At 46.1% G+C, this 25,636-nt stretch overlaps 1 protein-coding gene across 2 annotated transcripts in view; it reads left to right on the top strand.

Annotated features, from left to right (window-relative positions):
• The window catches only part of KIF3A (kinesin family member 3A), an 18,754-nt gene extending 254 nt beyond the window's left edge, over positions 1-18,500 (top strand). Inside the window, exons 2-18 of one of the 2 annotated variants that reach the window (XM_042826414.1) lie at positions 813-1,095; positions 2,406-2,550; positions 2,747-2,831; positions 3,327-3,432; positions 4,132-4,271; positions 5,140-5,337; positions 5,713-5,887; positions 6,965-7,066; positions 10,513-10,521; positions 11,537-11,693; positions 12,505-12,685; positions 12,997-13,107; positions 13,812-13,937; positions 14,367-14,420; positions 14,563-14,631; positions 14,817-14,941; positions 15,430-18,500. In XM_042826414.1, coding sequence (XP_042682348.1) covers positions 813-1,095; positions 2,406-2,550; positions 2,747-2,831; positions 3,327-3,432; positions 4,132-4,271; positions 5,140-5,337; positions 5,713-5,887; positions 6,965-7,066; positions 10,513-10,521; positions 11,537-11,693; positions 12,505-12,685; positions 12,997-13,107; positions 13,812-13,937; positions 14,367-14,420; positions 14,563-14,631; positions 14,817-14,941; positions 15,430-15,478 — 2,115 coding nt within the window. In that variant the 3' untranslated portion in view covers positions 15,479-18,500. The remainder of the gene's footprint in view (positions 1-812; positions 1,096-2,405; positions 2,551-2,746; positions 2,832-3,326; positions 3,433-4,131; positions 4,272-5,139; positions 5,338-5,712; positions 5,888-6,964; positions 7,067-10,512; positions 10,522-11,536; positions 11,694-12,504; positions 12,686-12,996; positions 13,108-13,811; positions 13,938-14,366; positions 14,421-14,562; positions 14,632-14,816; positions 14,942-15,429) is intronic. The other variant, XM_042826415.1, reaches the window with a different exon arrangement.
• The last annotated feature ends 7,136 nt before the right edge of the window (positions 18,501-25,636 follow it).

The raw sequence follows: 25,636 nt of genomic DNA, 5'->3' as shown, positions 1-25,636 counted from the left end.
ATCTGTGCCGTCCTGGGGGGGGGGGGAAGTGGGGTGCGGGATGTGGGATGCAAGATCCCTCCCCACCCGGATGGGAGCAGCTCTGCGTCTGTCAGAGCCTCTGCTAAAGGCCCTGCGGATGTGGAGGCGAGGAGCTCAGGTAGCGGTTTGTTCCCTGCTGACATCCGAGGTGCGGGTTTACAAACGGCTGAGTGCGGATCCGTAGCATCGCTCAGCGGGCGGCACCTCGGGCTGCGGCCAGCGGCTTTTGGAGCTCCTCTGTCAGGAGAAGCGTTGTCAGCACTGTCAGTCAGTTCAGTGTCCAAATCCGCGTCTGTAACCGAGAGAGAAAGGCTGTGTGAAGTCCTGTGAGCCAACCTTTGAGTTTTCAGAGTCGTTCACCTTCAACAAACGCACTGAAGCTTGTCTGAATTCTTCAGCCAATGCCCTCTGCTATCTGCTGATGTCATCGGTGAGGTTTGAGGCTGTTTCCTTGTGCTCCCTATTCGGACAACAAGCTCCGTGAATTTAAAGGAGTGGCAAAAAAGCCTCTGCTTCCAGCAAGCTGTTTGCAGGCACAAAGTTGTTTGCTGAAAGATTTAACAGATGAATGAAGTTCTCAGGTTTAACTCATTTGGTTTCTGCAGTTGCAAACAGAAGATTGCTTTGACGGAGTAAGTGCAGGGTATTCCCTTAGCTTTAATTATAAACCAGTTCTGGGCTAAGTGTGGCTTTTATGCTTCTGCTGAGAAGCATGCATCTACAGCTTAAGCACATGGGTTTGTTACAGGAGTGCTGCAGCCTGTGAGTGTTTTGCCTTTTCATAATTGCAGATCAACAAGCCTGAGAAGCCGGACAGGCCAGAGAGCTGTGATAATGTCAAGGTGGTTGTTCGGTGCCGGCCCCTTAATGAGCGAGAGAAAGCGACGGGGTACAAAATGGCAGTCAGTGTGGATGAGATGAGAGGAACCATCACAGTCCACAAAGCAGACTCGTCCAATGAACCTCCTAAGACATTCACGTTTGACACTGTTTTTGGACCAGAGAGTAAGCAGCTGGATGTCTATAACCTAACTGCAAGACCTATTATTGACTCCGTCTTGGAAGGCTACAATGGTAAATTCCTGGTTTATTTCATCTATGTTCCTTGTGCTGTTGGTGTCCCCGATGATCTCACAGGAAGCCTTCTTTTACGAGGGCCACATCTCTGTTGTTTCTATTCCGGCCTCTGACCTGCAGCAACCAGATGGTGCTCCTTACTGAGTACCACCGTGGTGGTGTGTGCTGAGGTTGCTAACAGTGGGAGACAGCAGTGAGCAAGTGAGGCTGGTGAGCTGTATGTTTTCATTCTCTGTCTTCTGTCTGCAAAGGAGATTTATTTCATTATCAGAATTCTCAGCGACTCTTGGCTATACAGTTTCAGTACCCCAGCAGCTGCCATGGTCCTGCAGTATCTAGGTATGCCTATTCTTCTTGTGCATATAAGTGCTGCATTTTCATCTCTAAAACTTGCTGTTACAAACTAAGATGACTAGTTACACCCATCAGCCCTGCCTGGCAGATAATTGGTTGCTTCCTGCAGCTGGGAAGAACATGTCCGTGGTTTGTGTGTGTTTGTTATGCATGCAAATACAACGTGTAGAAGAAAGAATACTGCAGTAAGGTAACAAATTACTGCTCTCTGTAACTGCTTCTGATCTGTGCTGTAAGCAACAGATTAAGAAGGTTTTTAAAGGTTTGCAAAATACCTAATAAGCTTTTGTGCTAACACACCCATCTTCAGCTGATTAAAATTCATTTCTTCCCAACAGTAATGCCAGTGACTTGACAATGAGCTTAATTTGAGTTGAGCTCATTTTGTGCTGGGACAAAATTAATTAACCTCTGTGTTTCTGGAATGTCTGGGCTGAGATCTCAGTAAACTCTCTCATTGGTTTCCTTGGGGATGGTTATCTAGTCCAAACTGTGGCTGCATTTGCAGTTTCAGAACTGGACACTTGTACTGCGACCTGTGCTGTGGGAGCCTCATGTTTCTGCTGTGGCTTGAAGTGCTAGCAGTCGTTGGTTTTGTGGTTGGTATATAATGATCTTTCTCTAATTGACAATGCTATTAATTAGTCTGATTTTAATTATTTCCGTGTGAGCCATATGTCTACTGGTTCTCAACCCTTTAATTGCTCTATACAGCTAAAACAAGCTGACTACTTCTTAAATATTTTTCAGGCTGGATAAAGCAGTGGCTTGAACATTTTTGCTGTGGTTGTCCAGCATTTCTGTTTCTCATAGCATTGAGCAATGCGTACTGGAGAGGGTGAAAAGTTTCAAGCCCATAAAAATGTGTTTAGTGCTATCAGGCTGAGAATTGATGAGGTAAAACTGCAGTTATACAACTGCATGACATTCATTAGTATGTTCTTGTTCTTCAGGCACCATTTTTGCATACGGGCAGACTGGAACAGGCAAGACTTTTACCATGGAAGGGGTCAGAGCAGTTCCTGAGCTCAGAGGCATTATTCCAAATTCCTTCGCCCATATATTTGGTCACATTGCCAAAGCAGAGGGGGATACAAGGTAAACACCTTCCTTTACTGCTCCTGTCTTTTGTTTGTCCATGTGTAGAAGAAGCCTGACCTCAGTAATGACTTAGGCCATTCTGGATGGGGTGGCAGGAATGTATTTATGTATGGGTGCTTTTTCTTTGCTTTCCGTGTCTCCTGGACTTTAACAAATATCTTGTTAAGAAAGCTTCCCAACTGTTTGCCTTCAGGTTTTTAGTTCGTGTGTCTTACCTGGAAATTTACAATGAAGAAGTGCGGGATCTGCTAGGAAAAGACCAGTCACAGAGGTTAGAGGTGAGCCTGCTCTTCTGAATCTGATGCTTGTTCCACGTCCTTGAGCAAGATTATTGTGAAGACCAGAGAGTATTTGAAGGGAACTGGGAGGTTGGACTCCTCAGTGTGTGCAGTGTTTCCTTTGAGATACAGCAGCAGTTGGATATCACCATGATTTCTCTGAGTCTCTTCAATTTGCTGTGTTGTACAGTGAGAAAATGGCTCTCTGCTGAGTCAGTTTCATCCGTGCAGTTCTCCTGTAAAGGCCTCTTGGCAGTCAGTCTAGGACTTAGTGAGATTTGAAATCTGAGATCTGAAATCTGTATTTGCCTCTAGGGAGGACCAGTGAAGTATTATCCTGCTTGAGTCTTGATTCCCTAGCTATCCTTTTGGAGTACTGCAGTGTTCTCTGCGCAAACTAGAATCTGGGGGAGTAAATCACTGTACTAATACAGTGCCACTGAGATTTGCTGTGTGGGCTCTAAGCATGCTCCCTCTAAACTGTTTTTCTCTTAGGTTAAAGAGAGACCTGATGTGGGAGTTTATATCAAAGACCTTTCAGCTTATGTCGTAAACAACGCAGATGATATGGACAGAATCATGACTCTGGGCCACAAGAACCGTACGTAGTCCCACAGTGGGCAGGCTGACAGCTCTGTCAGACAGAGTGAGGGTCTGATTTTGAGACTTTGAGATCTTGCTTCTAGATCTGATGCTGGTGCAGAGCAAAAGGGATGTCCCCTCCCTAATGCCTTTTGTGCAGGGACAGGTGAAGTAGGCTGTGCCTCAGTCAGTCAGGCAGGGGGAAGCAGTGAAGGCAGTCAGCATTGTCAGGGCTACGAGTGCTTGTCATGGTTCTTTCCTTCTGTTCTAATCTGGATGACCAAAGCCTAGCCCTGTGTTGTGAATAGAAGGTTGTTGATGCTTTCTGGAAGACTTAATTAAGCTCTTGTATGAAGTAAAATTCTGAGTTACTGTTGCTGCTCATGTGGATTGCTTTGCTCTGATTTATTTAAAAAAAAATAAAAAGCAGCTTTTTGCATGGATCAGCTGCCAAAGTGTTAGGCTAGTGACTTTTTTTTTTTTTTTTGTAACTTTTAAAAAGAAACAAATGAGAGCTCCTGCTGCTCTTGGATGGGACCTGTGGTCAGCTTGGACCTACTGAAGGCAGCAACACTTCTAGTCTAGGCTGTGCTACAACTTCAGTGTCCAGCACAGTTTGCTGAGCCTGGGCATTTTTTCCATCTTCTGAAAAAATGGGTTGCATGTAGAGTTGGGAGTAAATCGAGTGTGATTCATTGATCTTTTTCTCAATTAAAAGGTTCTGTTGGTGCCACAAACATGAACGAGCACAGCTCTCGCTCGCACGCCATCTTCACCATCACCATCGAGTGCAGTGAGAAGGGAGTTGATGGGAACATGCACGTGCGCATGGGCAAACTGCACCTCGTGGATCTTGCTGTGAGTAGAACCAGCAGCTGCTGCCACAAAACGTGGTGGGCATGGCTCCTCAGGACTGCTAAAGGCTTTGAAGCCTGGGATTCTGTCTGACAGTTGACTTGTAGGGAGTATTCACTCAGTGCTTTAAATCAGATGTGTGCCAGAAAGAGCCTCTAGGGTATGTGACCCTGTGCTGTATGAGGGCTCTGTTCTTCCTGTGAAGTAATTGTAAATAATATAGACTGCACTGGAAAGAGCATGCTGGATATCAGAGCTGGATCTTTGCAAAGTTTTTTTTTTCCAGTGTAATCATCCTAGGGGATTGTGACCATGCAGTTCTTCACTCGTGCAAGTTCCCACCCTCTGTTGCTCACTTTGAACCAGTGTAGTTGTGTTGATAAAAGGCTTTGTAGCCCGGATTTTACACTGGAGTACCTTCACTTGGAGAACAGGCAAGGAAGGGAACACTCAAAGCCCTGTGTGTTATCTGTTACTTTATTTACATGAGATGTGTTTATGTCACGCTCTGAAACTACCTGTAGAACAATTGCAGTGTCACTTCATTCCCTTGACCTTCGGTAGAAAAGACAGGAGCTGAGGTGCCTTGTAACTGCTGACTTGTTTCTAATAATATTTTCATTCACAGGGACAAAACTGTATTTTTCTCAGTTGTTACCTCCAGCAATTCAGAATTTGCTGGCACCAAAAGCTTCACTTGGCACCTGTCACTTGTCTTGTCAGTGATGTCTGAGGTACATAGCTAGGTCCTCTAGTAATGATGGAGGTGCTTTGTGAGTTGACCATTAGCAACGATTTAGGGGTAGCTATGCTATTTGGAGAGAGATCACGTGGCAGGTTTTATTGCAATTGCTTTTGCTTCCTTTTCCAGGGTTCTGAAAGACAAGCAAAAACCGGAGCAACGGGGCAGCGACTGAAGGAAGCTACTAAGATCAACCTCTCTCTTTCTACCCTGGGGAATGTCATTTCAGCTCTGGTGGATGGCAAAAGCACTCATGTGCCCTACCGCAACTCCAAGCTTACGCGACTCCTTCAGGATTCCCTGGGGGGCAACTCCAAAACCATGATGGTAAGCTCTGAGATGCTTTCATGAATTGCAGCTGTTGATCTGTTCATACAGGGATAGCATAGTGACTTTGCCATGAGAACAGCCTGCCATTTACCTGTTCTTTTCGGAGCATCACAGTTGAAAAAACCTTTTGCATGCTTTTGGTGTCTCCTGTCTGCACAGGCAAGGATCTAAACAAGATGTAAATACACATGTGTAAGATGAAGTACAAGCTGTATTTAGGCAGACAAAAGCAACCTCGGTGTAAAAGCAACAGGAAGGCTTGGGAAAGGATGGCAGTACCGTATTGTTGGAGCTAAGGCTGGGTTCCTGTGAGGTCATTTGTTCTGGACTCTGATTCTTTACGCTCCATTAACTTGTTCTTCCATGTGTTAGTGTGCAAACATTGGTCCAGCAGACTACAATTACGATGAGACTATCAGCACTCTGAGATATGCAAACAGAGCCAAGAACATTAAGAACAAGGCCAGGATTAATGAGGACCCCAAGGATGCTTTGCTGCGTCAGTTTCAGAAAGAAATTGAAGAGCTTAAGAAAAAACTGGAAGAAGGTGAGATTCCCCTTCCACCTAGTATTTCTCTCCAGACTGATGCTGGTTCTGCTTCTGTGAGAAGTCTTGACCATTTGAAAGTGTCTCATGAATTCAGAAGCTGATTGCAAGTCATTGTTCTGGCCCTGATGACCCAGCAGGATGCTCCCAGCGCAGGGCCTGGCTTTGCTCGCTAGGTGGCACTTGGCACTAGCATAAGGTGGTGGATTCTGGTCTGAATTTAGTGTGTGCTGAAAACCTGAGGGGTCTCTGGGTATGATTGGATGTGGTGTAGGGATTTAAAGTGCGTGATAACAAAAGCTAAATGTTTTCTTTGCTTGAGGTGAGATCCAGTTTGGACTAAAATGAAATGAATTTGTGTGGCTAGAACTGAGACTGACTATCTAATTAGTGCATAGAAGAAACAAGAAGCTTCTTTAAGCTTTGGAACTTTATGGGCTTGTGATAGTGATTAATCTACCAGCATTCAAGGATCTTTCCAGAAGGATTCTTCCTGAACAATGCCCTTGATATGACATCCATCTCCAAAGATGCTCACAGCACAAAATAGCTCTAGCAGTAACTCCAGTAAGGCTTACTGCTTGGAACTTCTACCATTAAGGAGAAGCAGGAAATAGCAATGCTTTCTTCAGGGCCTGGAATCTAGACATAGCTGTTTCGTCCCTAGTGTGCTACAGGTGACTTCTTAAAGTTGTAGGTACTGAACTATAGAACAGATAGCGTTGTTCATTTGACCATTTTCTGCCTCTGATGGAAATGAAGGTATTGTGAATTTCTTCTAAGCAAACATAATGTAGCATTTCAAGGATACCAGGGTACTTACCATAGTGAGTGGTACTTACCATAGTGAGTGGTACTTACCATACACACTGACTTGGCAGCATTATGTGGCATTATATAGCCTTAATTTTCCAAAGCTATTGCAAGCCATCTCCTCGAAAGTTACTGACTTCTGCATCTACTCATAGGCTGATATCAGGCACTGCTGATTTCAGATAAGTGCTGCTGTCACAATAACAAGTCAGTGTTATTGGAAGGCTCTAATGAAGCATCAAAAAGCATACTTTTTATTTCTAGGAGAAGAGATATCTGGTTCTGAGACAAGTTCTTCTGAAGAAGAAGATGAAGAGGATGATGGGGAGATTGGAGAAGATGGGGAGAAGCGGAAGAAACGGCGTGGTAAGGCAGCAGAGAATCCTGTCAGTGCCACCAATTTCCTTTTGCCCAGCAGCTTGTGTCAGGAACTGTAGAGCCAGGCAGGGAGAAGTGGAGTTGTAGGGCTGCCCTACTGCCGCTGCAATTATCATGCCTCCCTAGAAACACGGCTCTTTGGTGCCGTCTCTGTAGCTGACGGCTCCGCTCCTGTGTGGTATCTGCTTCCACTTGGGTAGCTGTGCTTGTGGTGACATCCTCTTCTGTGGTGGTTCCCTGGTTGCCGCAAGGTGGCTGCGTATGGCTTGTGACTCATGTTGTGGAACTTCCCCTCTCATTGAGATGGGAGGAGGAAGACACCAAAAATCAGAGGTCGGCAGATGTGTTCTTTTATAGCCATTCTCATGGCTTAGGTGGGGATTTTGGCTGTGGTGGAGGCAAAGGATTCATCTGTCCTGTGGATGTTTACTAACTGGCTTCATTCTGGCATCCTATTTTATGCTGATAGAGGAAAAACTTGACCTTTGGGGGTGTCTGTGTGCTAGCTGAAAAGCTAAATGGGAGCCACACGTCCCTTATTTGGGGACACTCTGGAATTCCCATGGCAAAGTCTACTTTATCCTACACTGTGATAAACTAGCACGTAGTGTCTAAGCCCCAGAGGATGCTGCTGAGCCTAGAATTGCAAGTCACTGTACCATGGAGAACTGTAGGGAGCCTGCTGCATCCCTGGAGCCTTTGTTTATTCATGGGGAGTAGGGAAGTCAAGCCCAGTGCTGTGCTTTAATTTCCAATTTGTCCAGTAAATGCTGGCATTTAAACTGACTGTCTTAAATCACTCGCATCTCTTTAAACAGCATTCCTGCATTAAGTAGATTCCCCTTCATTCTGATGTCTGTCCAAGCAGAATCATAAATGACACCTTCCAAGTCTGTCCAAGCCAAGTGTTGGTTGTAACACACCATTTTACTTCATTTTTCCCCCTTGGTGCTTTCTAGAAGCAGGAGGATCAACAGATTGACCATTCTATCCATCAAGGAATAATTTCTGCCCAAATCTGCCACAAGAGAAAGCTGTCTTTAAAATACTGCTTGAAAAGAACAGAGGGGAAATAGCTGTTGCTTAACGAGAGCAGCTTGTTTGGAAGTTAAGTTCCCTGAGTAAGGCTGTGCTCAGCAGGAGCTTGCACAGTAGCTGTCCCTGTGTAGCTGATTCTCTCTTCTAGAGTGGGAAGTGTACATTGCCATGTACATAACACTGGGAAGGATCCTGGTCACTGAATCTTCTGTTACTGTAGATATCCACAGCCACCTTCACTGTGATCTGTTTTTCTGTGCTATTGCTTGAAATGGAAGTAGCCTTGGCATGAGATTTTAAGCTATAGGCTTGTTAAGATGGGTTTTAACTGAACTGTCTCTCTGAGCATGCCATTCTGTGCTGGGAAATGATGGCTTTGCAAGCTGAGTCTGGGGGGGATTCTAGCAAATGCTTCCTAATGAGAACTCTGTGCCTTTAAAAACTATTTTGCTGTCTCTTCTGGGTTTCTTTTCCTTAGAACTAACTTCCCATCTGCATGTTTCTTCCTCTCTGGGTTTTTCTGTGGGACTCATTTCTGTTTTCCAGGCAGTAGCAGCAGCAGTAGTTCAGACTCCACATGCTCTGTCATAGAGAAACCTCTGGATAAGTCCTTCACTAGTGAGTGGGAGCTCTTAAGTCCTTTAAGCTTTGGCCTTTCCATGATCTGTGCATTTCATTCTGCAGTGCTGCACTTTCCCCTGCTATGTCTATTGGAAGATAAACCTGAACCTACAATTTGGCTAAAGCATGCCTTTCCTTTGTTGCTTTCACGCTTGAAATGGTGGTTTGATGTGTGCATTGCCAGCAAGACGGGGAATGGCGAGCGGTTCAGTAGGCTTACTTAACAAGATTTAAAGACATTTGGGAAACTTAGGTCGGAAGCTTGCAATTCCTGTTTTAAACAATCCCTCTAAAATGTCAGGAAAAAGTCTGAGCAGCTTTCTTCTTGGAAGGTGTTACGTTATATTGGATGTTGCCTTCCTAAAACTAAGTTTGGACTGAATGAATGAACAGTCAGCAGTTAAGCTACTCTAGTTTTGTACTTAGAAGGAAAACTTCTTAACAGCTTGGTTTTATTTTGGCAGACCTTCAAAAAACAACCCAAAACCAGGGCAGTGGTTGCTGCTTTTTCTTCAGACTGCCTCATGAGGTTAAGTTTTTGGGTGCCACAGGAGGGCATAGTTGAGAAGAGCAAAGGGTCTTGATTTCTAGCAGCGAGGAAAGTTTGGTCTGCTCCTGATCAGAGGAAGAAAGCTGTTCCTTGGAAAGACTTACAGTCAGTGTTTGCTTTTAATCACACAAACAAAAAAAAATCACATTTTGAACTTGTAGGAGCTTTACCAGTCGTTGTGGTTGATGTGTTTAGCTGTAATCCACACTTCTGTGTGTGGGGAACCTGGGAAGTCCTGCTGTGTATACCTAACCTTTAGTTTACACCTAAATTAATGTTAGTAGATGTGTTAGTATAAAGCATCAGCTCAGGGGAAGTGGTCACAGGTAAGAAGGCTCACAGCCTAAGTGTGACCTGTGGATAATGGTGATACACTTGGAAACCTGCTTGCTTCAAACTTGCTCTTTCGAAGCTTGCTCAAAACCTGAATATTTCTCTTTGGATGAGGACAGTTAACAGCAAACCACTGATGGATGGATCAGTCCATTTCCTTCAAGTCTGAAGATGTTGCAGAGGTTGCACTGAGCTTTTGTGGTTTGTCTGTGTGGTTTGGGATATTAACTGTCCTCACATGTAGCCCTTCTGCATGTGGTGCCTTTCATCTTTTCCCTGTCCTGCTTTTCTTACTGCATTTGCTTAAATAACCAAACCTGGCTCTATACCTCTATGGAAGCATCAGTTACTGCCAATTAACCTACTAATATCTTATGTGCCATTGTCATTATCTTGCAAAAAAATTGGCTCGGTTTAACTTGGTTAAAACTTAAGTCTTCTGTATGCTAAGATTTTGCAGGTAATTTAAGAGAATTGGCTGCCTTCAGGAAGGGGAAAAAACACTAGGTCTGTTAATGAAGAAGACACCTCCAATCTGTTTCTTAGGGCATGATCTTTGCGGCAGGCTCGTAGTGTTACGTTAAGTTCTGCACTGCATTGGATGGGCAGAGGAATGCAGGAGTGAGTTCAAACTATCCTGGATGTGCAAAGGACACTGCAGAAACATTCTGTGCTTTAGCACAAAATGGTGATTCGTTAATATTCACTCTGGGGTTTCATTTCTTAGTGATTATTCCGTTTTCTACTCTAGAAACATGCATGTAAAATCAGTGCTTGTTCTGATGCTGATGAACTTTGTTCCAATGATCAAGCAGTAATATATTTTATTTCCTCCTGTTTTATGTGTACGCTGCCTCTCTGCGATGTGCTTTCTACTTCCTCTTAATGCAAGATCAAGCAGGTTGGTGTCATTTTGATTTTTCACTAATAGATTTTTCAGCCCCTCAAAATACAATTGCACAGCTCGTTCAAGCTCCTCCCACTCAGTGTAGTTCACTGGTCTCCAAAACTGAAAACACACAGGGCTGTGTAACAGTATGTTGCAAACCTTTATCTGCTTCACCTCTTCATGTGATGATCTCTGTATAACACTTCTTGAAATAAAACTTCCAACTTGGGTTACCTGAAAACTAACTGGTGAGGGATTTTCTCTGCAGATCCAGAAATGAGTGTTAGGGATCTAGCTCCTAAATTCAGCAGATGGAAGCCAAGATATTATCTGCTGTAGCGCTGAGGTCCTTACAGTGCTCTTGTGTGCATGCATGCTTACAGGTGCCAGTGTATCTTTGCCTCTGCTGGAGGTTATAAATGAATATAAACAAAAGTGAATGGCACGAAGACTGAAGGGAAATAAGCCTTTTAGTGAGCAACAACATTTTTTCAAGTGTACTTTGACCATATGCATTACATCACTGTGAAAGTCTCTTAATACTAGACAGTTTCTATTAGTTTCTAGGCATCTGGATTCTGTGGGTAATTCTCTCATGTCCAGAGAAGAGCAAAACAAAGTGAAGGGTTTGTCATTTTGTAACGAGTAAAGGGGGATGTAAAACTTGTGGGAGACTTGTGGTTTTGGGGAGATCTGTATAGGCTGGGTTCCAATCTTCTTTTTTCCTTCAGTTGGTCTAATCTGCATAATTAAGGCATCCAGGATTCTGACTCAGGCTTCTCTTTAGGCAATGTTTCTTTTCCACAAGTATTCTTCATGTATTTTGTTGTAAGTACTGGAGGCAAATAAGCAAACATTAAAATGGGATTTGAAAGACTGAGATGTGCTCAGCTTGGAATCCATGACTTCTGACATGGATAACTGCACTTAAACATTGAATTAAATTTTAGCTTGAGGGGAAAAAAATTGCTGTGATACAGAGACTGTATTATTTTTGTGAAATATTTTTTTCTCCACTCTTTGAAAGGGAAAAAGAAAGTTTCCCCTGATAAGATGGTAGAGATGCAAGCAAAGATTGAAGAGGAGAGAAAAGCTCTTGAAACTAAGCTTGATATGGAAGAAGAAGAAAGAAATAAAGCCAGAGCTGAACTGGAGAAGAGAGAAAAAGATTTGCTTAAAGCTCAGTGAGTGCCCTGCTCTGGGTAGTTTTTGTGGTGTTGTGGGTTTTTCCTCCCTTAATCTACAAGTCAGATATCAATATGTGGAGATGCATGGTGAGATGCTAGTCAAGCTTTGTGTAAGCTGAACATCAGCTCTTGCTGTTATCAGAGTGAAAGAGGAGCTTCCTCTGTGCTTGCAGATTAGAGCAGGTAGCAAAAAGAAACTCCATTCTTCTACCACTCTTCTCTTAGCCTTATCTAGTTGAGATGGCCTAGAAACTTAAAACGAATCCTCCGAACTCTGGAGGCCAGTGAAGAGTAGCAGAACTGCTGTACTGCTTGCTAGTGGGCAGTAGCTGTATAGCAAAGTGGGTTCCTTACAGCCCAGGACCATGTTGTGGGCACACTCAACAGCTGCTGGCGTTCCTGGCTTGTCTCTCAGCTGCACTGTTGTGACCTCGTTTCGCTTGCTTCTGTTCCATTACAACCTGTTGCAGTCTGTCTGCATCCCAGCATCGCTGTGCTGGGCTCTTGGGGTGGGAGGGAGCACCCTGGGTATCCTGGTAACACCACTGGTGCCTGGCAGCCCCTGACAGAGGGAAACTGCAGCAGGAGAGACTCGTTTGCTGAGTTGGTTTTGTTTGCATGAAAGTGATGGGAGCTGGAGTTAAGGAAATCCCTGTGCACTGCCTCACCCCTACTTTAAAGCCTTTGCAGCTAGGCAAGTTTTTCAAGCCCTATGAGTGCTGTCTGGGATGTAAAAACTGAGCTGAACCTGGCTGCCTTGTGAGCACTTTAAGACAGGAAGTTCCCAACTTTACCTGTCTCTCTCTAGACAAGAGCACCAGTCCCTGCTGGAGAAACTGTCTGCGCTGGAGAAGAAGGTGATTGTAGGAGGAGTGGACTTGCTGGCAAAAGCAGAAGAACAAGAGAAGCTTCTAGAAGAATCAAATATGGAGCTGGAAGAACGAAGGAGGAGAGCAGAGCAGCTTCGCAAAGAACTCGAGGAGAAGGAGGTGGGTTGTGCTCCCAGCTATCTGGAAGTGGTAGGACGCTCCATTACTTGTCTTTGCCTCTTCTTGTGGGTGAAATATGACTCTACTGTGAAGCTCAGTAGAAATCAAACATTTTAGAGGCATGTGTAACCAGTGCTCACCTGCAGGACAGTGTGATCATTGTGAGTGTCAGCCAGCCTGGCTAAGCCAGGTGTCTGTGCCCTTGGCAAATGCTTTGTTTTGTCCGAGTTACTTCCCTTCCTGTTCATATTGTTGGAAATATTTTCTTTGATTGTGCTAATGTGTGGATGTCTGTTAAATGTTGTGTACAGCAAGAACGCTTGGACATTGAGGAGAAGTACACCAGCCTCCAGGAGGAAGCACAGGGAAAAACAAAAAAACTGAAGAAAGTTTGGACCATGCTTATGGCTGCAAAATCAGAGGTCAGTGTTCTGAAGCATTCAGCTTGTGGTGGAGGAGCTGTAGGTGGAAAGAGCAAGCCATCAGCTTTGGCACTCTGGTTAGAGTGCTACAGTTTAGAAATGCCTGTGTGCTGCCTCATTCTTTCAATGCTTGGTTTATGCATTGGAAAGAGCAAATTAAGCTTCGTGTCAGATCTGCGCTGGGGTACATTGTAGAGCTTTTCCTCGAGGAAAACCATTGGTTATTTCTGAGCAAAATAGAAGTTGTTTGGCAGTCCAGTCTCCTGCTTTGCAGCTGCTCAAACCCCCATCTCTTAGCTTGCTGCTCTTTGTGCATGTTGCTCTTATTCTCTCTCAGTCACATTCAATCAGTCACTTGGTTGGTATCGAGCCTTCCTGATTCATGAAAAGCACGTTTTTGTCTTCGGGAGCTGAGATTTTCCTTGGGATGTTGCCAGAGATGGAACTTGTTTGCACACTTTGCCTGCTGTTGGTACTTGGAATGACAGAAAGCCTATTTCATCTTTCCTGAGACCAAGAACTTAATGCTGTTTTTAACCATCTCTGAGCTAGAACGTTTAGGAGGGTTTATTCTTGAGAGAAATATTCTAGCACTTCTAACTAGAGTTTGCTTTCGTTTCCCAAAAACATACAGGCAGAAAACAATTCTTTTAAGTTGTTATTGTGTCATATTAGTTCTGACCTCTCATATGCTTTGTCCACAGATGGCAGATCTGCAACAAGAGCATCAGAGAGAGATTGAAGGCTTACTGGAGAACATTCGGCAGCTGAGCAGGGAACTTCGTCTCCAGATGCTTATCATAGACAACTTCATTCCTCAGGACTACCAGGTACAGATGGGGAGCTAAAGCCTTTGATGTGGTCATATACAGTATTCACTTAGCCCTCCAGCATTATTTAGTCCACCAACAAATGGAATGAGTTGGCATCCAAAGGCAGTGACAGGCAACTTGACTGACACTCGTCTGTTAAGCTGTAGTACAAACGTGCATGTGTGGAAAGTCCTTACTGCTGTTGTGATTGCATCGACATAATGGTAAATCCATGCTTTAGTGGGAACTTCATTGTGTACAGCTTGGGAGTGATGTTTTTTTGTGGCCTTCAGACTATAAAATAGGGGTTTTGAATGTGGTATGGCTGCCTGGATTAAAAATACCTTGGAGTGGTCAAGGCTGTTCTTAAGCAACTTGTCTTGGCTTTTGGGATGCATCTGGAGTGTAGGTTGTGCAACTCTAACAATGACCTTATCTTCTGTCTAGGAAATGATTGAGAACTATGTTCACTGGAATGAAGACATTGGAGAATGGCAGCTGGTAAGCTAGCTTACATACAGGCTAATGTTAGCATAAGCTTTTGAGGAGTTTAACTGAGCCCAGAGATAAACTGATGGAGCTGTACAGTGCTCAGTAAAACTGACTACATTTCACTAATGGGCCTTTCTGTTTTTTTTTTAAGAAATGTGTTGCATATACAGGAAACAATATGAGGAAGCAGACTCCTGTCCTGGACAAGAAAGAAAAAGATGTGAGTAACTCTTAATGAGCTTTTATTGAACTGTGTAGGTTTAAGTTCTGCTTTCTGTGCATTCCCTTTGTATTCATGGGAAAACTGTTCAACTTCAGTTTTCTTGTTGGAAGTCTTTCTGGTGTTCCAAAGGAGCAGCTGATCAACCTCCTAAATAGTTCTGGTATTTTGTTATCTTTCTTTAGCCCTTTGAGGTGGACCTTTCCCATGTTTACTTAGCTTACACTGAAGAAAGCTTGAGGCAATCTCTGATGAAGCTAGAGAGGCCGAGGACTTCAAAGGGAAGATCCAGGCCCAAGACTGGTCGAAGGTGAAGAACTTTGGAGTATCTGTATGTAATGGGGAGTTTTCCCAGGGAAAGGCTTAAGCTGGTGTCTGCAAACTTGAGACAAATGTTTGATGACTTACAGCTAAGAGAAAATGCTAAAATTCTGCATGATAGAAGGGTTACTGATGTCAAGTGTAGTAGAACCAGGCTGAAATCTTTCACTGTGGTAAAATATTGTCCAGAAAGTTTTGTCTGTTGGGGGGGGGGTTGATTTCCTGCTTTCACATTCCCCTCTTCTGGCTGCTTGTTTTTATTTCACTGATTGCTGGTTCGACACGCTGACAGCACGTGTGTTTTACTGCTGGAAAGTTGGGGAAGATTTCAGCATGGCTGTTCTGCTGCTTTGTGACAAGGTCGATGATGTGTAGTTCTGACCTGAGAAGTGGCTGCTCCCTGCCTTTCCTGGACAGTATAATGATGTGTGTGGTATTATTGTTTTTTTTTTCTTTTCCTTTCTGCTCTCCAAACAGAAAACGTTCTGCAAAGCCAGGCGCTGTCATTGACTCCCTGCTGCAGTAGGTGTGACGTGTTCAGAATTGCCGTAAAAAGCAGTGAGTGTGAAAGGTTTGCCCAGAATATGGAAGTTGAGATGGCACAGCTTGAAGTGGCTGTAGAATCCATGCCTTGCTGGGGTGGAGCTTTAATTAAAAAATGATATGTATTTTTCCTTAGTTGCCTGTATACTGTATGTTATATTAACATAATATTAAACTGGTCTATTTTATGGTTGTGGAATTCCATGTGTTAAACAATGTGTTGTGCAGGGAACTTTTGTTGGTAATCCTTGAAATGTAGAGGAAATGAGGACTCTAGGTGTGTTCAAGTACTAGTCATAATAGCTCCAAATGGTCGATGGAATCCTAAAACTTAATGCTGGTAAATCTGTGTCCTGCTTTGCACATCACTGGCAGCTTTCACTGTTGTCTTCTGTTGCACTGATCCGTTTGAATGTGGTTGCTGCAAACCTTTGAGTTAAGAGCATCGAGCCTTTTTATTTCAGTATTTCACTGTAGTTATTAAGCTGATCATGTTGTGTATTTGAGACACAACTCTCTTCATCTGCAGTCTTGCTGTACAAAAAGTAGTTGGGTAGAAGAGTACTTAGAGCTACAGTAGCCTGAGGTTTGTGGGAAGGGACCATGCTCTGTTTAAGTGCAACGCTAGTAGTCTAATGCTTTGATTTTTGTCTATTTGTGTGATCTGCTGGCAACGTGGAGAGTGAGGGCTGATGCACAGATAAGAGAGCTGTTTTCCTCCTCTGAAGGCTGCATTGCTGCATTGCTTTGGCTGCTTTTCATGCTTATGAGCTGGAAGTGGTTTCAATTGGTGTGAATTGTTTTGTTGTGATCTGGACAGCAGAGATTATTTGAGGGGAAGGCTTTAACACCAGGGGGACTGAACACTATGGCTCCATTTGTCTCACCCCTGGATGCAGCTGAGGATGAATTTCTCCTGTCTTAGGATAGGTGTGAATTTCCCAGTTGTCCCAGTGCTGCAACATCCCCTGAAATAGCTGATGCTGTTCGTGTCTGTGTGCACCATCTCCTCTTTCTGACTGCTTTGAGGGGAAAGAAATCTGGTCTCTGCTGATAACCATTTATGGTGGCTGCTCTTTTTCTTTGCTTTTTGTGCTGCTGACAGACACTGAACCTCTCAATACGTTGCTTTTGTGTCACAGAAATGAATCTGCTTTGGGCTGTGTGCTGCATCAACTCCTGCTGGAGCACAGCAGTTGCAGGTACCTTAGCAGTTCCCTTGTCAGTGTGGTGTTAATTAGGTATGATTTTCATTTAATCTCCATGCTTCCTAGAGTTACAAAAAAAAAGCTGTGACTAATAACACAAACTGAATACTTGAGCTTGGTTATACCAAGCAAGCAAAGAGCAAGACAACTCCTTGGTGTCTCATGCCTGATCGTAGCCATGTCTGCAATTACCAGAACATTCCTGTGCAGTGCTGACTGCACTTGGAGCAGATTGCCCTTTCTCATGGTCACACTGTTGAGCTGGATGCACCTCACCAGTCTGTAGCAGCTCCAGCTGTGACAGTTACCATGGGTCTTGCAGGGGCACCTGTTGATCTGGAGCTGCATTCAGTGCAATTCAAAAAGAGCTCTCAGCTTCCCCTGTGCTTTTTCTGAAGTGTTTCTTCAGATTGTGCTGAGGGAGGAGAACCTGGTGGTCATCTTGGGGGAGAAGTGAGCAGGCCTGGCTTTGTCACCCAAACGCGTCAAAGCTACGGCTGCAAACACTGGCAGTTGTTTCTGGTCCAGCATTTGGAAAGAGGTGAGGAGTCAGGATTTTTGTCTGATCTAAACTAGTTAGATTTCTTCTGGAGGAGTTCACCTTGTTCTGAATGTGCTCCAGCTAAGAATATCGTGTTGAATTTGACAGCTAAGACAGACTGAAAATATCTCAAATGCCAGTTTAGAAACAGGCAGGGATGTTCTAGACTGAGCAGAAAACAAGGGCAAACTTTATTTCCTCTTGTTTAATGTTTTGCTGTGCTTTCCTCTGTTGAATAATCGGTTCTTAAGGGTGTTTCTCCTGAACTGTACTTTAATTCTCTGAATTCTTCACTCAGCAGATCATCAGCAAATGAAAACTGGGACTGTGCATCCTGACTCTGCATTTACAACACGTAAAATCTAACAAGGAAGGGTTGAATTCCTGTTATTTCTGCTGAAAACAAAAGTGCTCTGCATGTTGTAAAGACCCGTGAGGCAGAGAAAAACTTCAAGTAAATAATTGCACTGCTTTGTAATTAGATTTGGGAGGAACTGGTTGTGATTTCCTGGTACAGGGGCTTGTTTTGGAGAACAAATTCTCTGCTCTTACCAGAGGACTTTGTTTTGATGTAGAACAGTCTTCATGATGATCTGTCAGCTTGGCTTACATTTTCACTGTGCTGTTTTGCTTAAGTTTTGGAAACTTCCTTTCACAACAGAGCCCTGCTTGCAGGTTTGCTGTATGGGCCCTCTCTGCAGCTCTGGACAGTCTGCAATAATGTCAAATGTCCCTTTACCATGTCTTAAAGGAGAAGGACTTAAGTTTGTGTGTGTTTTTGATGGCTCAGTTGATGGAGCCATCTTCATCCCAGGCCCGTCCATGCCACTTAACTCTAGCATGCATATGATGTCTATTCATTCCTTGCATCTTGTCACCAAAGCTTCCCCTCATTCCAGCAAATCGCAGAGAGTTTCTCTGGCCGTGTTGTTTAATGCAGTGTAAATGAATCATTTCAGAATTAACTTGTTATGGAACCTTTCTTCAGGTTCAAGGGAAGTGAAAATGGTCCTTAGTGCCTTTCAGTAACTAACTCAGTCTGCACACCCAGCTCTCACCTTTCTCAGCAGTTCTGCTTAGCCAGTTCTGTACAGAAGAAAAACTGCTTATCTGTTTCTATAACGTGTCTGGCTATTTATTTGTTTTCCAACTGTTTATTTTAATATCCTTTGTTGTATGGTTAAATTTTATTCCCTACGCTGTACATATCAGTATTGTGTTCCTGGAGCATGAAATAAAATCGTTGATTCCTAGTTCTCCCTCTCTACCTGTTTTTCAGAGAGCTTCATCCATCCAGCCTCTTTGTAAATCCTTTGAGAGGCAGAAGTGACGCCAGGAGGGGCAGCTGGAGCAGTCTGCAGAGCTGTAGGGAGGTTTGGGGGGATGCTGCTGCAATGGTCTCTCACGAGAGCTGCAGCCAGGGCAGCACGAGAGCAGGTTCAGCAAGACTGCAGAAAAGATGAGGACTGGGAGATTACACCCCATGGAGCAGCACCACTGCTGGGAGGGTCCTGAGCTGCCCTGGGAGTAGGAGAGTCTGAGCAGGAGCCGCTGCACTGAACCGCAGGCAGTGCTGTGCATGGCCCTGCCTTGTGTGTGTGCACTGAACAGCTGCTACTGATGAGCACAAGGCTTCTCACCCTGACACTTTTCCTTGAGCTGCAGTGCAGGCCTGGTGCCCCCTGCACAGCATGAAGTCGTTACCTGCAGTGATGTTTCCTTTGCCTTGCATTTCTTCTGGAAGATGTCTCAGCCTGCGCACGCAGCAGGTAACAGGTTTTCTGTGGTCTGCTAACTCTGCAGCTTCCCTGAGTATTCTGACTCAGTTGATGCACAAACCAAACCCTTCAGTCCTGGGACTTTCCAAGGCCCTCTCCTACACCATGCCAAAATTGCAGACTGATAGACCTGTGAGGCTGCCCCCTGCTATTGGGGAAAGCCTGACCACTACCACTGCTTTGAGTTGTCCCTTCCATGGCTTGCTTTTGCTATGTTCTTTCCCTATTCTTTCAGCTGCAGCCTCTTTACTCTTGGGCCACCAAGGGCTATGCCAGAGCATTAAATGAGGGGGGAGTCAAATATATCAAACACTTAGCAAGGGACTTGCTCAACCCCATACTCATTTTACAGCCCTCCCATCTCTCTAGCTTTAGCCACATGGTTCTGTGAAGTTTGGGCACTGCTTGGAGCCTGGCTTCTCTGGGGCTGGTTCTAAGCAAAGATTCACTCCTTGCAGGTCCACTTCCATCAGTACCAGTGCAGTCTGAACCCTATTCACCACCCCAGCACAGTTTTCTATCAACTTACACTGCAAATCTGCACCCATCTTTCCTCTAGAAACAGTCAGCAAACTTACTCAAAAAAATATATATATTTATTTAAAGAATCACTATAAATAATCTTTGGAAACACAGCATCAAATATAATAATTAAAAAGGAAACAATAAATTCTCTTTTACAAGTCGTTGGAGGAATCCATGTAGGTCCCTGAGGAACTTCTCCATTGCAGTAGTGTTGCCTGCTGCTATGGGACACGGCGCCTGCAATGGAAAACAGACTGTGAAGGTGTTGGCCCAGTGCCCTGGTTTTCCTACACAGACTTGGCTGAGAGGAGAACTGGGCAGCGCATGGCTGCAAAGTGCTGAGCAACGTGCCCAGAGTGTGTGTGTGTCAAACAAATGGAGTTGTTGGTGAGCAGCAGAACCCCAGGGTGCAGCAGAGCATCCACCTGCATGCGGTGCCGTGGGCTGAGGGCAGTGGGCTGCCCTGGGCACAGGCAGAGCCTTACCTTGAGGGTGCTGCTGGCATTCAGGAGCTGACGCATGTTGAGGAAGAGGCCCTGCAGGTTCTTGTGGCAGTGCTGGCTCTCCCAGATAATTGTGGAAGCTTCACACAAGAGCTCAGTTCTGCTCTTCATCTGCAAGAAAACGCATGTGGCTGTTTAAGAGACTGCTCTGTTCAGCTTTTCAGTGGGCTAGAACAGCACAAAGAATGCATTTCTAGTCTAAGGGGTAGGTGGCTCAGCCTCCCTGCCTCCTCTGACCCCAGGCGCAGCTCAGCCACATCAGCTCTGGGCCTGGGCTTCGTGCAGCTCTGCAAATCCTCAGCCCCAGTAAGGTGAGAAGAAAAGCATCCACAGTAGTGAAGAAATCATTTGGTTGCTTTCCTGGTAGAATGCTGCCTTCCTGATGCTGCCTGTGTTGGGAAACGCGGTGGGTAGGTGGGAGCTGCTGCTGCTCCTGTTTCTTCAGCTTGCATCTCAAATGCCTCCAATAAGCAGCTGGCCCGGGTCTGCAGCTGGCTGACACTTGCTCAAACCCTGCTCCCTTCTCCCTCTGCCCAGGAACCCAGCTCTGCTCCTTGCTTTGTGCCTGCAGGGGGCCCTTTCTGTGAAAACAGGAACTCTGGGGCTGGGCTCTCGCCTTAGGCAGCAATTCTGAGAGCAGAAAGAGGCTTTATTATCTGCCATCGAATCTTCTGCTAACTGAAGAGCCTTCCTCCAGATAAAGGGCTAAAGAGGGATAGCACACCTAACGGTGCCTGAGGCACAGCACCATCAGTGAGTGTGGGTGTCTGAGAGTGACACGGGGCTCCAAGGCAAAGGAAGAAGTTCCTCTCTTCCTTTCTGAAAACCCTGCACAAATGAGCTCTGTGCTGCTGAAGCACACGCTCAGCACTGTGCTCCCTGTGGCCCTTTTGGCTGCAGAAGAACCCAGGTGGTAATGGTACCCCACAGCACTGGCAGGCTCCTCATCCCATGCAGCTCCCACTGCAGACTCCATCCTGCTCTCCCAGCACCTCCCGCAGCCCCCTCTACCAGCTCTTCATCTGGCTTTCCTCTTACCTTACTGTCTTCAAAGATATCTGTCACGTTCATCTTGCCACAGGAAGCCTTGAGAGAAAGAGAAGAGAGGAACAATATAAGGAGATTGATACCAGTGTGAACAACACCTGCAGTCTGTGTGTCTGTCTGCATGGAGATCCCAGTGCAGCTCAGCCCCCCTGGCCCAGTGCTGGGCTCCATACCTCTTTCTGCATGTCCTTCACTATGCGGATGCTCTCCCTCAGCAGCACTGCTGACTGTGAGCGCAGTGTGCACACAGCCCCAGGGCCGGCCAGCAGCACCAGCAGTGCCAGCAGGGTGGGCAGGGAGGAGCTCATGGCCTCTATGGCACACCTGTCTGTGCTTTTCTGGGTGAAACATCTCAATTTATGGCTTTAAAATTGCTGAAACGGAGGGAAAAACTGATTTTTTTTTCCCTTATCTGCACTTTCCAAAGTTGCTCATATCCATTTAGGAGAACAGGTCTTTTTTGTAGAAGTCAAGATTTTCTTCTGATCTCGCATTACGTTTCAACGTAGGAAATTTCCACCGTTCAGATAACGCTGGTAGGAGGCAGATGGTGCAAAAAGAAAAGTCCGTGCAGCTTTTTGCTTCTTCATTTCTCCGTATCCCAGGACTTTCTCTCCCCGTGGGGTTTGGGCGCCGTGAGCCGCACTGAGGACCGCAGATGCGACCGCGCGCAGATAACAGAGCAAAGCTGCTTTTTTTTTCCTCTAAATATCCTGCGAGCGCTTCCATCGCTCGCCTCTCCCGTCATTTGACTATCTCCAAATCATGCAAAGCACCCTTGATGTGCACACAGTTTGGTCTAGGTCGTTATCTCCACCTGCACAGGGAGAAACAGAAAGCACTGGGTCAGCACAGGGCACCGGGACCTCCTGACCTGCAGGGAGCTGAGAGACACTGAGGAGTGACAGAGTTGAGAGACATAGAATCACAGCTTGGTTTGGGAAGGACCTCTAAAGGCAACCTGTGAGTGACTTTTAGTCACTCCACAGTGAGCATCCCCAGCTCTGGCAGTGCTCAGAGCCCCCCAGCCTGACCTGTGCTGCCTGCAAGATGGGCAGCACTGCTTCTCTGGCCAGCCAGCTCCTCACCGCCTTTAGCACGAACAACTTCTTCCTTGTAGCCAATCTAAATCTCCCATCTTTAATTAGAGAGAATTTCCTCTTGCCCTGTCCCAACAGACCCTAAAGAGTCTGTCCCCTCCTTTCCCCCAGCCCCTTTAGGTCCTGACTGGCCACAGTGAGCTCATCCCAGAGCCACCTCTTTCCCAGTCTTTCAGGCCCTGTGACACCCAAGAGGACATGGGGACATGTGGCTTCATGGCTTTGCCCCAGTGACACAGAGCTGGGGATGCCACGTCCCATCCTGGCACCACCCTGGGAGGTGACAACACCGGCGCTGGTGGCATCACTGCAGGAAATAATGCTGAGAAATTAGCTGAGCTGGGAAACTTCGGAGTTTTGTAATAACTAATAGGTATTTTTCTAACTCAAATAGCAACTTGCCATCAGATGCTTGATAAGAGTCTGCGAGCTCTCCATTAATTCAGGAGCAGCCAGAGTAAGTTTGTTTGTCTAATTATGCCCCGGCTGAAGGCAGTGCTGCTGACTCAGAAGGAACCTCTGTGAGGGATCAGCAAGGGGAGCACTGTGCTGCTCCCTGCGGGCACAGACAGCTCAGATGTCAATAGTGCAAGGGAGAAGGGGACAGGGTGGCACAGGGTGGGCATCTCGAGGGGCAGCAGCAGGCAGTGTTTTCTGCAGTGTTCACAGTAGAAAGCTCTAGAACCGGAGTTGATTAAAAGAAAAAATGCCAAATTAACAGAAAAATGTAACCTTTGAGCTACTTGAGCTGAATCACTGTGGAAAACCACATCAGTGAATGCTGGGCAAGGTGCAGGGCAGGTCAGACTCCTGCATCCCTTCCCAAGGGTGGGATGCAGCAGCAATGGTGCTGCTGCCTATGGCCACAGTGTGACCCCATTGTGCCCTGCAGGGCCAGAGGTCCCAGAGCCCAGCTGTGCTCCTGGGAAGCTCCCCGAGCTCAGCCCACCTCTGCTGCAGGCCTTGTCTCCAGACCTTCCCCATCCCACCCAGCTGCCCTCAGTGCTTTGGGGACCTGCCATCTCTACTCACAAGTCTGTGTTAATTGATGGCCAATTTGCACACACCTGCGTGTGGTTGCTCCTCTCTCCTCCTGCGCTGCTCTCATCCTGCAGGGATGAACCCACTGCCATTCCCATGGAAGCGCTGCCAGCTGCTCCTCCACGGTGTGGCTGGAAGCATCTCACACCACGGGGACTGTGGTTACCAGGAATGCCAACACTGCTGTCCCCGTGGCCTCGCAGTGTGGCACAGCCAGCAGCTCAGAATCACTGATGTGTAGGAGTTGGAAGAGAACTCTGGAGATCACCTCTCAGGTTCCCTACAGCAGCTGCACAGAACAGCATCCAGGCAGGTGTGAGCAACTCCACAGGAGAGTCGTCATCACCTCCCCCCACCTCTGGGCTCTGCCACCTCACAGCACGGAATTCCTCCTTTGTGTTCAGATGGAGCTCTCTGGGCTCCAGTTTGTTCCCACTGCCCCTTATCCTGTCACTGGTTACCACCAAACACAGCCCTGCCCTCCTAATGCCCTTCAGATACTGATCAGAACTGAGCAGATCCCCTCTTGGTTCTCCCTCCCCAGGGCTCTCAGTCTGTCCCCATCAGGAGGTGCTCCAGGCCCCCATCTCTGCACCTCTGGGTTCTCTCCAGCAGCTCCCCATCTGCCTGCAGCTGGGAGCCTCACACTGTGTGCAGTGCTCCAGATGTGCCCTCCCCAGGGCAGAGGGGAGCAAACCCTCCATTGCCTGCTGGCCACGCACTTTGTGATGTGCCTCAGAACACCGCTGGCCTTTTTGGCCATCAGGGCACACTGCTGGCTCTTGGACAGCATTCATCAAGTGTTCGTTAACCCTTTATCCACCAGGACACTGGCAGCCTTCTTGGCCATGAGAGCATACTGCTACCTCACTGTTGGCCACCAGGATGCTCAGGTCCTTCTCCACAGAGCTTAACTTTCCCCTTTAATCTCTGGCCCAAAGGAAGGGCTGTGGTTTATCCTTAAATCAATGCCAAGGGTGCAGCTGGCCCCCATTACACACGTGCATCAGTGTTGGCCTGCTCCCTATCAGCACCCAAGCATCCCCAGCCCTGTGCCAACAGCACCTGAAAGGCAGCGCAAAGTGGTGGAGCACCAGCATGCAGTGAGATCCTGATTAGTGCTGTAATGGCAGCAGGACCAGTCTCAGATAGCTGCAATGGGAAGGTATTACAAAAATAACCAAACAACTCACCTGCATTCAAAGAATTATGCTCACAGGAAGACTCCACAAAGCAGAGATCTCCAACAAGAGATCCTTCCCCACTGGCCATCAGCCCTTAAATGAGGACTAAGAGGGGCTGAGCCAGGCTCCATTCCTTCCTATCATTGCCTTCACCTGTGCTCCCAGGGCTGACAGGCTCCTTCCCCAGGTGCTCAATCAGTGGTGCAGGCCAGGAGTCAGCAATTCCCATACAAGTGCTTTATTGCATAACATTTCTACAACATCAGTGCAAAGTCACCAACGAGAAACAGAATACTGACATCCAAATACGGGATGGTTTGAATATATTAACTCTGACATCATACAAATACTTTAAATACACAGAAGAATAATAAATTATCCATCAGCGTACATTCATTTGTTGTCGCGGAAAGGCAATTAATCAGGCACTAACGGTTCCCTGGAAGTGAGGTAGCAGAATTTTAAATATGACTGTATTCCACAGCATTACTATCATATAAGTTAAAAACAAAGCATCTGAACGCTGCCTTTTTCCTTTCGTTTGGGCCTGAGCTGAAGAAAAGCACACTGCTTCCACAGCCCGGACTTCTTGAATCTTCAGATAGTGCAGTAAAAAAATAAGTTATTTAAATAAAACATAATAAATAATCTCTAGAACTATGATGCCCGTGAGCAGCCATTGGATCCAGCTGCCCTGCAGACTCTCCTAACATTGCTCTTAATAACTTAGAAGCACACAGACGCTGAAAGTTAAAGCACCGTGCCGGCCGTGCTGCCTCCCTGCTCCCTGCTGCTGCTGCGATCTCATGAGCACTGCAGTGGGGCCTCCGTACAGAGCTGTGCCTCAGCCTAGATCTTGATCTTGTTAGGATGAGAAGCCTCCCCTCATTAGAGGAACAGGAAGCAGATAATTTGGTTTTGGTTTTGCTTGTCTCTGCACTGGGAGGTGAACGAGTTAAAGAACTGTGTTGATAGCTGCTTTGAGAATACCCAGCACTGGGGATAGGGGACACGTGTCCCCGGTGTTCCCCTGCACATGGGACACATGGCAGCACTTGGTTATGGGGTGCAGAGAGGTTGGCCTCAGCCAGAGAGGTGCTGGGGTGGGATTGGGATGAAGATGGGGATGGAGATGGGGGTGAGGAGGGGGATGGAGATGAGTATGGGGATGCAGACAGAGATGATGGAGATGGAGATGGGGATTGGAATGAGGA

The sequence above is a fragment of the Centrocercus urophasianus genome, unplaced genomic scaffold (genome assembly GCF_019232065.1).
Source record: "Centrocercus urophasianus isolate 14NV4802_14NV808 unplaced genomic scaffold, USGS_Curo_1.0 seq_26, whole genome shotgun sequence".
NCBI lineage: Eukaryota > Metazoa > Chordata > Aves > Galliformes > Phasianidae > Centrocercus > Centrocercus urophasianus.
This window is presented reverse-complemented; position numbering and strand designations above follow the sequence as displayed.